The 14,961-nt window shown below is 42.5% G+C and overlaps 1 protein-coding gene across 1 annotated transcript in view; it reads left to right on the top strand.

Moving 5' to 3' along the window:
• Positions 1–14,961, top strand: part of TMTC2 (transmembrane O-mannosyltransferase targeting cadherins 2) — a 340,813-nt gene that overhangs the window by 244,513 nt on the left and 81,339 nt on the right. Inside the window, exon 8 of the mRNA XM_068170528.1 lies at positions 7,118–7,239. Coding sequence (XP_068026629.1) covers positions 7,118–7,239 — 122 coding nt within the window. The remainder of the gene's footprint in view (positions 1–7,117; positions 7,240–14,961) is intronic.

Raw genomic sequence — 14,961 nt, 5'->3', positions numbered from 1 at the left:
AGTCCAGAGAAGGGCAACAAAGTTGGTAAGGGGTTTGGAACACAAGCCCTATGAGGAGAGACTGAGGGAGCTGGGGCTGCTTAGGCTGGAGAGGAGGAGACTCAGGGGTGACCTTATTGCTCTCTACAACTACCTGAAGGGGGGTTGTAGACAGGCAGAGGTTGGTCTCTTCTCCCAGGCAGCCAGTACCAGATCAAGAGGACACAGTCTCAGGCTGCACCAGGGGAGGTTCAGGCTGGAGGTCAGGAGGAAGTTTTACACAGAGAGAGTGATTGCCCATTGGAATGGACTGCCTGGGGAGGTGGTGGAATCGTCATCACTGGAGGTGTTCAGGAGGAGACTTGACAGGGTGCTTGGTGCCATGGTTTAGTTGATTAGGTGGTGCTGGATGATAGGTTGGACATGATGATCTTGAAGGTCTCTTCCAACCTGGTCTGGTCTATTCTATTCTATTCTATTCTATTCTATTCTATTCTATTCTATTCTATTCTATTCTATTCTATTCTATTCTAATATGTGTAAATTAAGCAAAAGGCAAGAAAAGAGTAAAATCACTTGTTCAGTTATGGATTTTTAGTACATACTCTTATCATTTCCTGCTGTATGCACATCTGCTGCAAGGTGAAAATGAAATTACCCACGGTGTGCTCAGTGCCTCTATTTCTCATCCCTTTGTCATGAAGCATTAATAGAGGTGTTAATGAACTCTGTATACACTCCTCTAAGTAATGCTTCAGTTGCATATTAATGTGTTTTCTTGTAGTACATTAGTAAGTGAGAGTTACAATTAAATCCCTGTTCCTTCTTTTGGAATAGGCTAAGAAATGGGATCATGAATAACAGAAAATAGGAAGTGTAAAAATAAGTTAAAAAATAAATTAATGACAAATTTGTCTCCTTTCACGCCAGTTACCTGTGGAATTTCTTGCCACCACTGCACGTGGATGCATGTTGATACAGAATTGTCCTAAGGCTTTTGCTGCCATAAATTTATTTCTCTATTTTTAACTTCCATAGAAAAATATCACAGAATCACAGAATTTTAGGGGTTGGAAGTGGCCTTGAAAGATCATCCAGTCCAATCCCCCTGCCAGAGCAGGATCGTTTAGAGCAGATCACACTGGAGTGCATCCAGGCAGGTCTTGAATATCTCCAGAGAGGGAGACTCCACAACAGTATCACAATATCCCAGTATCACTTAGGTTGGAAAGGACCTCGAGGATCGAGTCCAACCTATCAACACAGACCCCATGACTTGACCATGGCACCAAGTGCCACGTCCAATCTCCCTTTAAACGCCTCCAGGGTCGATGACTCAACCACCTCCCTGGGCAGCACATTCCAATGACGAATGACTCGCTCGGTGAAGAACTTCCTCCTCACCTCGAGTCTAAACCTCCCCTGGTGCAGCTTGAGACTGTGTCCCCTTGTTCTGGTGCTGGTTGCCTGGGAGAAGAGGCCAACCCCTTCCTGGCTACAACCACCCTTCAGGTAGTTGTAGAGGGCAATGAGGTCACCCCTGAGCCTCCTCTTCTCCAGGCTAAACAATCCCAGCTCCCTCAGCCTCTCCTCATAGGGCTTTGCTCAAGGCCTCTCCCCAGCCTTGTTGCCCTTCTCTGGACACGCTCAAGTGTTTCAATGTCCTTCTTAAACTGAGGGGCCCAGAACTGGACACAGTATTCAAGGTGCAGCCTAACCAAAGCAGAGTACAGGGGCACTATGACCTCCCTGCTCCTGCTGGCCACACTATTCCTAATGCAGGCCAGTTCCTAATGCAACCCCCCATGGCAACCTGTTCCAGTGTTCTGCCACCCTCACAGGGAAAATATTTTTTCCTCATGTTTCCATGGAACTTCTTCTGCCTCAGCTTCCACCCTTGTCCTGTCATTGGGTATCACCCAGCAGAGCCTGACTCCACCCTCTTGGCGCTCACCCTTTACATATTTATAAGCATTAATGAGGTCAAAGTAGAATGCAGCTCTCTTGAATTTTATAGATCCCACAAGTTTCATTACAAATTTGTGTGACTTTTCAGATTTTTCAGCTGAATGTTGAAATATCTTACATATTTAGTAATTCATAAAGTGTATGTAGCAATCTGCTCATGTGTACCATTGGTCTGCACGTGTTCTGCTAGTGGAGCCACTTTTATGCCTAAGTCATTCATGTTTGGAGTTTATAAAAACCTATCATTGTAAATGGCAATTTTCTTATTTTTAGTCTCAGACACACAAATGCATCTTTTAATGACAAAATCACAGATCACTGAGTGTTAGGGGTTGGAAGGGACTTCTAGAGGAACTGAAATAGACAGTCCTGACTAGTAAACCTGGAACCACATTAATCTGACTCTGAACTGTGCCCACTCACCATGTGCCACCGATCACAACTCTCTGAACCCTGGTTGTTGAGCCAGTTACCAATCCACCTCACAGTCCAATCATCTACTTTTCTTGTGTTTGCCTATAAGGATGTTATTGCAAACAATATCAAAAGCCTTGCAGAAAGAAGATGATATCCACTGCTCTCCCTTCATCTATCCATTTGGCCATACCTTTGTAGAAGGCTACCAGGTCATAGAATCATAGAATTATTAGGGTTGGAAGGGACCTCAAGGATCATCCAGTTCCAACCCCCCTGCCATGGGCAGGGACGCCTCACACTAGATCAGGTTGTTCACAGCCACATCCAGCTTGGCCTTAAAAGCCTCCAGGGATGAGGCTCCTACCACTTCCCTGGGCAACCTGTTCCAGTGTCTCACCACCCTCATGGTGAAGAATATCTTCCTAACATCCAACCTGAATCTATTTTTCTTTGTTCCATTCCCTCTCAGTCAAGTAAGATTTCCCCTTAGTTAGATCCATGTTGGCTACTCTTGATAACCTTCTTTTCTTTCATGTGGTTAGAGATGGCCTCAGAATGACTTGCTCTATCATCTTTCCAGGCATGGAGGTGAGGCTGACTGGTCTGGAATTGCCCAAGTGTTTCATCTTCCAGTTTTTGAAGACTGGAGTGACATTGGCTTTCCTCCAGTCCTCAGGCACTTCTCCTGTTTTCCATGATGTTTCAGAAAGGATGGACAGTGGAGCAACAAGAGCATCAGCCAGCTCCTCCTCAGTCTGTACATCTTTTCTCTGTCATTTTGTTGGAAAACTGTCTGAAGATGGAATAGCTTTTATTGAAATTGCATCGCTCTAACACATAAAAATCACTTGATTGAATTAACACTTCAATTAACAGTTTCTAGATTTACTCATGTCTTCGAATATGATGGTGGCAGAGCCTTTGCCAGTTTTCAAATTACTTGAATTACTTGATCAGAGGGCTGGAGCACCTCTCCTGCGGAGGCAGACTGCAGGAGTTGGGGCTGTTCAGTCTGGAGAAGAGAAAGCTCCAAGGAGGCCTTGTTGTGGTCTTCCAGTATCTGAAGGGGGCCTACAAGAAAGCTGGGGAGGGACTTTTTAGGATGTCAGAGGACTAGGGGGAATGGAGGAAAAGTGGAAGTGGGTGGATTCAGATTGGACGTTAGGAAGATGTTCTTCACCATGAGGGTGGTCAGACGCTGGAACAGGTTGCCCAGGGAGGTGGTGGAAGCCTCAGCCCTGGAGGTTTGTAAGGTCAGGCTGGAAGTGGCTTTGAGCAACCTGATCTAGTGTGAGGTGTCCCTGCCTATGGCAAGGGGGTTGGAACTGGATGATCCTTGAGGTCCCTTCCAACCCTGACAATTCTGTGAATTTCTCTTCAGATAGGAATGTAATTATAAATCATTTAGAAGATGAAATTGGTAGCAGAGCCCCTAACAGTACTTCCTTTCCTACTGAGGACATTCTTATATTCCTTTTATGTATTTATTTATTTGTATAAAATATATATATATTAGAATAAACCTTTATTAGAATAAACCAAACCAGGTTGGAAGAGACCTTCAAGATCAGCATGTCCATATGTATGTATGTATGAGTTCTTGATGATTTGAGGCTTATGGGGAAAATCAGACTCTTCAGCTCTAGACAGTTCCCTTTGAAGTCTTCAGGGAAATAAAGCTCCTTTCTCTACAGTTTGGCATTTAGATTGACATATTGTAGCTTCATTTCTAGATGTGCTACTCAGAAACACCCTTAAAGTTTTAAGGGGTTAGCTTGTAAAGTAGTTGAGCTCCTAAAACCTATAAAAATTGAGTTTGACAGTACTCCAAAGATGTTAATCTCTTCTTATAAGAGAATCCATCATGGAAAAGAGATGAGAAGCTTGGATGCTTTTTGAAATTTGGCTGTGCAGTCAGTGTATACCACCAGCAGATAATAACTCTGTGGCTGCTTACAGCACTTTTAAAAGAATCTTGTTAATTGCTTGAAACTTTGCCAAGCTGTAACAGGTTGGGCTGGAATTTTCCACTTAATGAAAAGAAAAGGCCAACATGTATTCCTCATTTCCTGTATGGGAAATGAAGCAGAGGCCTATGGGAAAACTAGTACACAATCAAAAGAATTAAACATTCTACCACAAAGCCTATGACTAGGGAGAGTTATTGAGAGGAGTGTATGGCTTGACTTCAGGCTTCTTCCATCCTTTCAACACTTCGTGGCTTTGTTTTGAGCATAACAAGGTATGTTCATAGAATCAGAAAATGGCTCCATTTGGAAGGGACCTTCAAGATCATGTGCTCCAAACTCCCCACCGTGGGCAGGGATGCCTCTCAGTTAGACTCAGTTGCTCAAGGCCTCATCCAACCTGGTCTTAAATCACCCGCAGGGAGGAGGCATCCACAATTTCCTTGTGCTGAAGAACTTCTTCCTAACATCCTGTGTAAACCTATTATTTCTCAGATTGAAACCATTACCTCTTGACCTATTGCTGGGCACCCTTATGAAAAGTCCCTCTGCAGCCTTCCTGTAGGATTCCTTCAGGTATGGAATGCAGCTCGAAGGTCCCCCCAGCATCTTCTCTAGGCTGAACAACCACAGCTCCCTCACCCTCTCCTCACGGCAGAGATGTTTCAGCCCTTGGATCACCTTTATGGCCCTCCTCAGTACTCACTCTGACAGCTCTGTGTCCTTTTTATACTGGAGGCACCATAACTGGACACAGTATTTGATTGAAAAGGGAAAGGGAAAGGGAAAGGGAAAAGAAAAAAAGGGAAGGGAAGGGAAGGGAAAAGGAAAGGGAAGAGGAAAGGGAAAAGGAAAGGGAAAAGGAAAGGGAAAAGGAAAGGGAAAAGGAAAGGGAAAAGGAAAGGGAAAAGGAAAGGGAAAAGGAAAGGGAAAAGGAAAGGGAAAAGGAAAGGGAAAAGGAAAGGGAAAAGGAAAGGGAAAAGGAAAGGGAAAAGGAAAGGGAAAAGGAAAGGGAAAAGGAAAGGGAAAAGGAAAGGAAAGGAAAGGAAAGGAAAGGAAAGGAAAGGAAAGGAAAGGAAAGGAAAGGAAAGGAAAGGAAAGGAAAGGAAAGGAAAGGAAAGGAAAGGAAAGGAAAAAGAAAAGAAAAGCTGAAGCTAAACCACATTTCTTTTATAAAGAAAATCCTCCTTAGTCCCTATAAATCCTCAAAATAGCTCCCATACTACTGAAGAGTGCCTTCTGTTTCTCTTCTTTGAGTGTGTAGGTGGCACCTTTTTCTCAGAGTTTTGAGTCTGTATTAGTTGGCTTCAAGCTTTAATAAAGACTGTTGATCCTTCTCTCTTTCCCTGATGCCCTCACAGCTATTGGTTTCCATGTAGTGCATAATGGGGTGCAGTGACTCACCTGGAGGCAGCCTTAGCCAGCGTCTACTTGCTATACTGCTGTAGTTCTCACTTGATCCTCCAGTGGTGACACTGGATAAACTATGACTTCATAATTTTGGAAAGATACTTAGCCATGTATTTGGAATGAATCACCTGGTGAGATGATGAAATCCTGACTGCCCTGTAGGCGTTTTCAATCTGTCATGGGTTTGGGCGAGGGCACGTATCTAAAGCCCTGGTGAAAGAGCTGTGTAAATGCAGGGTATTACTCTGAAGAGTGATGTTCTTACATACTTGTTTAATACTGCTTTTTTTTCCATCCTTTGAGAGCTTTGGTGATTTGATTCTTGGAGAAGGAGCCTGTCTTTCTCTGCATACTGAATTCTTTCTCAGAAATGTTAAGGCTACAATTATCTGTACCACAGTACTCACATTCATCTGTTGTTGTTCAACATTGCCTACCTCAGCCTCTCACAGTAAAGGATTTCACTTTGTAAAATGTCCAAGTTTGGTCATTTTGTACTCAACTTCTGAAGACTAGCAGTTTTTAAATTATGGATGTTGCATTCTAATTAAAACTAATTGTGGCAGATGACCTAATATAACTATGTTCAGATATTAGGGTTTTTAATATCTCGCTCCTCCCTCCAATATATCTTCAGGACTGTTTTCTTAACCTTTTCTAGTTCGTGTGTTATGATTAAATGCAAATACTTTCCATATTCTCCCTACTGTTCCATGAAAAAGTAACTTTTCTACAGCAGGTTTGATAAAATATCTGTTATTTTGAGACTTTGACTGAAGCTTAGCAGCTAGAGCACTCTCTTGCAATTTTGTTCCAAAAAGACTTTGATCTCAATCATGCCCTTTAAGACCTAATAAGGCTTTCATGTAAGGGGCCTAACAAGAAGGATGGAGAGACACTGTTTACAAAGGGCTGTGGTGATACAACAAGGGACAATGGCTTCAAACTAGAGAAGGACAGATTTAGACTGGATGTTAGGAACAGATTTGTTACTATGAGGGTGGTGGAAAACTGGAACAGGTTCCCCAGGAAAGGGATTGGGGCCCCATGCCTGGAAGTATTCAAAATGAGGCTCCACAGGGCTCTGGGTGACCTGATCTAGTTGAGGATGTCCCTGCTGACTGCACAGGGGGTTGGACTAGATGACCTTCAGAGGTCCCTTCCAACCCAGACCATTCTATGACTCCATGATAACTCCACACTCAAGTGTCTGTAAGGCTTTTTTTGCACGTGTGTCATTGCAGGTGTTCAAAGCACTTCACCCTTTAAAAAAATCAGTTCCCATTTATTACATAGCAAATTATAAATGAGATAATAAATTATGGAAGCCTTGAGTAATTTTGGATGTTCTGACAGGCATTTGTTTCACCCTGCAGGAGAAGCCTACATGAGAATGAGTCGGCTGCCAGAAGCAGAGCACTGGTACGTGGAGTCACTGCGATCCAAGAGCGACCACATCCCAGCCCACCTCACCTATGGAAAACTGCTGGCTCTGACGGTGAGTTAATCAGCAGCTCCTGGGAGCTGGTCCCAAGGCCTTCCAAATAGATGAGGTAAAGGGATGGGAAGGATTTGGTCTGAAAATCGGTTATTGCCCTATTTGTCACCCTTTTGTCACCCATTTCAGTCTTGCCTTCTAATTAAGGATTGTGAAATATTCCATCCATTCCTGCAATAGGACCACCTCTGTGCAAGAAAAAAAACAGTTAAAATACTGTAGGAACTTTAGAATAGATGTGAAGGTTGAAAAGGCCTTTATTTGAAGTAGTGTACATCACAAGTAATGATATTGATTCAAGAAGATTATCAGTCTTGGATCTATGATTATTGTAGCAGCCCATGGCAGAGCTAGAGGTGTGATCTTTACTCTGCAAATTACATGTTTTGTGCTTTGAAGTGACACTTCTTTAGGTGTAACTCTTTGAGCCTGTGAAAAGAGCTACTCAACTACTAAGAGCTAGTTCTAAAAATCAGAAGACTTGGACTTCCCTTATTTATTCAAAATGTCCTTCTCCTTTTGAGCTCAGATGAGCTTTCATCTCCAGCTAAATTAGCCTCATATGATAGTTAGAGCAGAGTGCCAGACTTGTGTGGCTTTCACACATTTTGAAGATGAAAATGGATTTCTATTTCATTCACTAAAATTATTCTGTTTTAAAATTGCTTTTCAATGTTTTCCATTTCTCATTCACATTTTTATGACCATATCCTCTTTCCTGTTTATCTCTTCTGCATTTGCTTTTATTGTTCACCCCAGCTGTTTCATATTTCCTTTCTATGCTCTGTTGATAGGCTTTTGTATGGCTTTTCAGGCCTTATGTCTCATTCTGAATATATTCCTTAACTTTTCAAGTAGGTATAAGCTTTCACTCTGACCTTGCTTATGCCTCCTTGGTCTTCAAGCAAAACTTGTCCTTGAACACATGACAAAGAGATCCAGTGAAGAAAAATAGCTAATAATTAATTTCAACAGATGCATTACTGCTAAACATATCTAAATAGCATCCTGGCCTACATCAGGAACAGTGTGGCCAGCAGGAGCAGGGAAGTCATTCTGCCCCTGTACTCAGCACTGGTTACATCACACCTCGAGTCCTGTGTCCAGTTCTGGGCCCCTCAGTTTAGGAAAGATGTTGACTTGCTGGAACATGTCCAGAGAAGGGCAACAAAGCTGGGGAGGGGTTTAGAGTACAAGCCCTATGAGGAGAGGCTGAGGGAGCTGGGGTTGCTTAGCCTGGAAAAGAGAAAGCTCAGAGGAGACCTTATTGCTCTCTACAACTACCTGAAGGGTGGTTGTAGCCTGGTGGGGGTTGGTCTCTTCTCCCAGGCAACAAACACCAGAACAAGAGGACACAGTCTCAAGCTGCACCAGAAGAGGTTTGGGCTGGATGTTAGGAAGAAGTTCTTCACAGAAAGCGTGATTGCCCATTGGAATGTGCTGCCCAGGGAGGTGGTGGAGTCACCATCACTGGAGGTGTTTAGGAGGAGGCTGGATGGGGCGCTTGGTGCCATGGTTTAGTTGATTAGATGGTGTTGGATGATAGGTTGGACTTGATGATCTCAAAGGCCTTTTCCAACCTGGTTAAAACTATTCTATTCTATTCTATTCTATTCTGTTCTGTTCTGTTCTGTTCTGTTCTGTTCTGTTCTGTTCCTTTCCGTTCCGTTCCATTCCATTCCATTCCATTCCATTCTAAATTTGGAAAAGGGGAAGAAAATAGAACTGAATTGTTTTATATGAGTACAAGTGTCAACATAAGTTAGAAGGAATTCAAAATTGTTCAGTGTTATCATGTAATGCCAAATACAGAGTTTGGTTTAGAAATTACATGGATGGGAATTTTCAGCTGGTAATGGAAGTTTAGATGACAGTTTTATATCCTTACTGCCCATCAGTTCCAGGCCCTGGCAAAGCAGGTTCTTGCTACAATCTCCAGTTACAGTTAAAATGTCTTCAATATCAACAAATACATGTGTCATAGTAGAGTATCATAGTGTCAGTCAGGGTTGGAAGGGACCACAAGGATCATCTATTTCCAACCCCCATGCCATAGGCAGGGACACCCCACACTAAATCAGGCGAGGTAATGTACTCCCTGATTACCTTCCTCTGGGATAGAACTACAAGTAGGTTATGCAGCAAAAGTTCCTAATTTACCTTCCTTTTGTGGCAGATGTCTTCATATCCTGCACCTAAGGATAATAGGAGAAACTAAGCATTATTGGTTTCTTCCTTAGCAGATCTTTGACGCAGAAGTTCTAATTCATTAGAATTGCTGTGGGGAAAAAAAAAAAAGAAGAAGGGTTCTTAAATAAAATCCAAATATCTTATTTCTAGTTTGCTTCTTTTGTATTCCACCCCAGTGGTGCTCTGGTTGTTTTTACACATTTTCTGAACTGCTGAGTATATGAAATATAAGGGCTGCTAGGGGAAGTCTTGTCATTGTTCTGGGAAATAAGGTATCCTAATTCTCTTCAAAATAATGAAACCTTCAAATCTCATAACTGAAAACATTGTGAGCCACTAAAAAGAGTTGTTGGGGTTTTTTTATTATTGATTATGAATGGGTTGTACAGGGAGGTGGTCGAGGCCCCGTCCCTGGGGGTGTTTAAGAGCAGGCTGGATGAGGCTCTGGCCAGCCTGATCTAGTGTGGGGTGTCCCTGCTCATGGCAGGGGGGTTGGAACTAGATGACCCTTGTGGTCCCTTCCAACCCTGAATGAAACTATGAAACTATGAAAGTTCAGGTATAGAATTAAACATTAGTGGCATACCCCAACTTTAGGAAAGAAGTGCTGAAAAAGGTAGGAGTGGGTGTCAAGTAGAGGCGTCCAATCTCTTTTCGCTGGTGCACAGTAATAAGGAACACTGGATACAAACTTGAACATAGAAGGTTTCACCTTAACATGAGGAGAAACTTCTTTAGAGTGAGGGTGATGAAGCACTGAAACAGGCTGCCCGGGTGGGGTTGTGGAGTCTCCTCTGGAGACTTTCAAAACCCCCCTGGATGCATCCGTGTGTGGACTACCCTGGGTGATCCTGCTCTCACAGGGATATTGGACTCTGATCTCTGGAGGTCCCTTCCAACCTCTAACATTCTGTGATTCTGTGACTGTGTGATTATATGTATGTGAATGGTTGAGGTTGGAGGGGACCTCCAAAGGTCATCCAGTCCAACTCCCTCTGCAGTCAGCAGGGACATCCTCAACTAGATCAGGTTGCTCAGAGCCCTGATGAGCCTCAAATCCTTATAGCAGAGTTGACCTGTTCACTTCACTCCAGAGGTAAATACAAGATACATGTAGGGTTGATTGTGCCTGGAGGATCTGAAATGTTTGTGGAGGAACATGCCTTGTTAGCAAAAACAACCTTGAATACTGAGTGCTGCCATCCTCACTATCAATACAGACTGGGGGATGAGGTCTTAGAAAGCAGCTCCGTGGAAAAGGATTTGGGTGTGCTGATGGATGAGAAGCTGGACATGAACAGACAGTGTGAGCTTGCAGCCCAGAAGGCAAATCACATCCTGCAAAATGCAAAAGATGCATTGCCAGCAGATCCAGAGAGATGATTCTGCCACTTTACTCTGGTGAGACCTCACCTGGAGTACTGTTTACAAGTCTGGAGCCCGCAGTATAGGAAGGACATGGACCTGATGGAGAGGGTCCAGAAGAGGGCCTTGAAAATGATTAGAGGTTTGGAGCCCTCTGCTACAAGCACAGTCTGAAGGAGCTGGGGCTATTCGGCCTGGAGAAGAGGAGGCTCTGGAGAGACCTAATAGCAGCTGTCCAGTACCTGAAGGGAGCCTACAGGAAGGATGGAGAGAGGCTGTTTGCAAAACCCTGTGGTGACAGGACAAGGGGCAATGGCTTCAAACTAGAGAAGAGCAGGTTTAGATTGGATATCAGGAACAAATTCTTTACTATGAGGGTGGTGGAACACTGAAACAGGTTGCCCAGGGAGGTGGTTGAGGCCCCTTCCCTGGAAGTATTCAAGGTGAGGCTTGACGAGGCCCTGGGCAACCTGATCTGATTGAGGATGTCCCTGCTGACTGCAGGGAGGTCGGACTGGATAACCTTGGGAGGTCCTTTCTGGCCCGGACCATTCTATGATTCTATGATTATCATAGGCAATAAAAATACTCTTCATGTACTTTTTCAGTGTACACTTGTTTACCTACCCTTGCTCCCTGCCATAATTATAGCTTATTCTCATAACATTTGTTTGTCATCACGTCTTGACATTTTTTGCTGGTATTACTATAGCTTCTTCTCCTGTTCATAGAAATATGTACAGATAGGGCTTGTGTTCACTCTATTAACAGCTGCATAAGCTCAAAAGACGGCGCTGACATCCTGCTGGCTTGTAGTGACACAAGACTTAACAAAGCAACACGTTGATGACAAAGTAATTAGAGATGTTAGAGATCTTTCAGATGGTTATTTCATTCATGGGGGAAAAAACATAGAAAAAGAAAAAGAAAGAAGTTCATTTAGCTTTGTTCTTGAAATTAGGTGTTTATTTAATTTCATTCTTTCAGCTACAAAGTCTGAAAAGACATTCAATAGGAAAATGGGTGATGAAGAGGGTTGGCAGTAGTATATGGATTTTTGTCTCCACATTGGTCACTTATCCTTAATAAGTTTTGCAGCCTACCATCTGCTTAGCGATTCACATACTGTCTAGTTCCTCGTATCCTGCTCTGTTCACATTGCAAATATATGATTGCTGTAACTAACATGTTCCTGCAAGTCTGCATGCAGTAGCATCAGAGCTGCTCTCTTTGGCATATTTTTTTCAGCCCATTACTAACTTGAGGTACCACTGTAGCTTATTCTTATGTTAAACTTTGCTACATGACTTATGATACTTTTTCTCACAACCTGTATAGTTAGGAGAGAGAAAAACCTACTTCAGTTATTTTTCATATGTTAGAAATTAAGTAGCCCCAATGCTCTCAGTCTGTCGTCATAGGAGAGGTGCTCCAGCCCTCTGATCATCCCTGTGGCCCTCCATTTAAGTCTATTCACTACATGATTCATTTAATACCTTAGTGCCAGTCTGGACTGCCCTCTTGTACCTTCTCTTTACTTTGCCCTCCCAAAAGGAACAGTGAGAGTGATCTATGCCAGCACGTGAACTGGAGATTACAAAGTTGTCTGCTTATGACAGCCTGCTATCCTTGCCTAACTTTCAGCAAAAGCTGTTCAGAGTTTCCTAACAAGGGACACAGAAGCAAATCAGTGTTCTGGAGCATAAACTGTTTCTTTTGTTCATGTTATGAACTGTTTCTTTTGTTCATGTTATGTGGCCTTGCTTTTGTCATACACAGACTACGAATTCTGTCTGTTTTCTATTTCTGCAATGACCTTTACCTCTCCTTCCTTTTTCCTTTTTAACTTATTATTGAACTGTACAACACACTCAAAGTAAAGGTACTGTACACTACTTGAATTTATCAGCTTAGCAATTAAAAATAAGTGTGGGATTGTGTTTTTTTTTAATCATTATTTCCAACCTGAACAATAACCTGCAAACCTGCATGAGCAATCTGATCTAAATAAAATGTTAACTCTGCTGTGAGCAGGGGATTGGACAGAATGATGCATTAAGCTCTTTTCCAACATGAATCACTCTGTGATTCTGTCTTGGGTTTGAAGGAATCAAGACAGGCTGTTTAATTCTTCTCAAAGGAATTAAAGAGAACTCCACACATGGACTGGATAGAAATACAGAATGTTATTCTAAGACTAAATGGGAGTGCTATTCATAACTAATAGTACAGTGTAAAGCATATAACATACAAAGAAATCCATATGCCACAGTTCTACAATATCTCCATAGGCCAAAGCTTCTACAAAACCTCCAACCAACACTGCAGGCCTGAATGCCCCCTCCCCCCCCATAACTTTCCTGCTACTCCCCCCCACTCACCAGGCCCAAAATGGAGCAGTTTAAAATTAGCTTGGAATAGGCCACTAGCAGGCTGCTCAAAACTGAAACCCTCCCCCATACCAAACAGGGGATAAGGGATCTGCTTCAGGAGGGAAGCAGGGAGAAGAGAAAAGGGAAGAGGCAGCTTGTGCTGTCCTCTTATAAAGGCTAGATGCAGGCATCCTGGGAATGAAATAACAACAATTGCACTTTCTGGTGCACCTCCTGGACCCATCTGGACGTCGTAGAGGTTCTCTCTATGGTTTTTTAAAGGCACCCAGTCTCCAACCATGACAGATTCTATAGATCTTTCTTTATTTTCATGCTGAAGATAGTTCCAGTTTACTAAAGTGCAGTATTTTGGATCACAGTGGAGGTACAGGAATGTATTTAATACTAACTCTTATTATCCTTTTTTTACTGAAAAGAGATTTTAGAGAAAGATTAGCTTTTACCAGAACAGGTTATCTTTTGCAAGGTCATGAGTGGCATGTAGAACTGTAAAGGAAAATCACAATATAATAATACTGTGATTATTATATAATAATCATGCTGTAAATGACAGTTACTCATTCATGTCATCATCTCAGGTTGATTTTACCAGTTTCCCATTTGCATGTAGTTAATGTCACTACTGTTCCAAAGGGCAATTGAAATTTTGAACTTGCAATTTTTGAAAGGTTAAATGAACAACTTGTGTTATTTTTTGGGGGGTTTGGATATGCTATACAATAGAACATTATATTTCAGTTTCAGGGACCTACAAATGATCTAGTCCAACTGCCTGACCAGATCAGGGCTGAAGAAGTTGAAGTATGTTACTAAAGGCTTTGCTGGAAAGCCTCTTAAACACTGACAGGCTTGAGGCATTGACCACCTCTAGAAATAGAAATAGAAATAATAGAAATAGAAATAGAAATAGAAATAGAAATAGAAATAGAAATAGAAATAGAAATAGAAATAGAAATAGAAATAGAAATAGAAATAGAAATAGAAATAGAAATAGAAATAGAAATAGAAATAGAATAGAAATAGAAATAGAAATAGAAATAGAATTAACCAGGTTGGAAAAGGCCTTTGAGATCATCGAGTCCGACCTATCACCCAACACCATCTGATCAACTAAATCATGGCACCAAGTGCCCCATCCAGTCTCTTCTTAAACACTTCCAGTGATGGTGACTCCACTACCTCCCTGGGCAGCCCATTCCAATGGACAATCTCTCTTTCTGTGAAGAACTTCTTCCTAACATCCAGCCTAAACCTCCCCTGGTGCAGCTTGAGACTGTGTCCTCTTGTTCTGGTGCTGCCTGTCTACGACCTCCCTTCAGGTAGTTGTAGACAGCAAGAAGGTCTCCCCTGAGTCTCCTCTTCTCCAGGCTAAGCAATCCCAGCTCCCTCAGCCTCTCCTCATAGGGCTTGTGCTCCAAACCCCTCACCAGCTTTGTTGCCCTCCTCTGGACACGTTCCAGCAAGTCAACCTCCTTCCTAAACTGAGGAGCCCAGAACTGGACACAGGACTCAAGATGTGGCCTAAACAGTGTTGTTAACCATTCTCTCTTATTCATCAGCAATAATTCCAAATGCTGAACATGGCATTTCTTCCCAAAATTGTTCTTAGTAAACTTCACAAATACATATAACAAGCCAGAGTATGCTATTCAGCTTCTATTATCTGTAGCTTACATTGACACAAACCAATCCATTCAAAGAAACAAATTCCAGCCACAAAGCCGTTGTTAATTTGCCATTGATTCTTGAAACACACGAGTAGTGCAGTTCTAAT

Source organism: Melanerpes formicivorus, unplaced genomic scaffold (genome assembly GCF_026170545.1).
Source record: "Melanerpes formicivorus ecotype bairdi unplaced genomic scaffold, bMelFor1.0.p_v2 SCAF_3, whole genome shotgun sequence".
NCBI lineage: Eukaryota > Metazoa > Chordata > Aves > Piciformes > Picidae > Melanerpes > Melanerpes formicivorus.
Note: the sequence above shows the minus strand (reverse complement) of the source record. Positions and strands in the feature narration are given on the sequence as shown.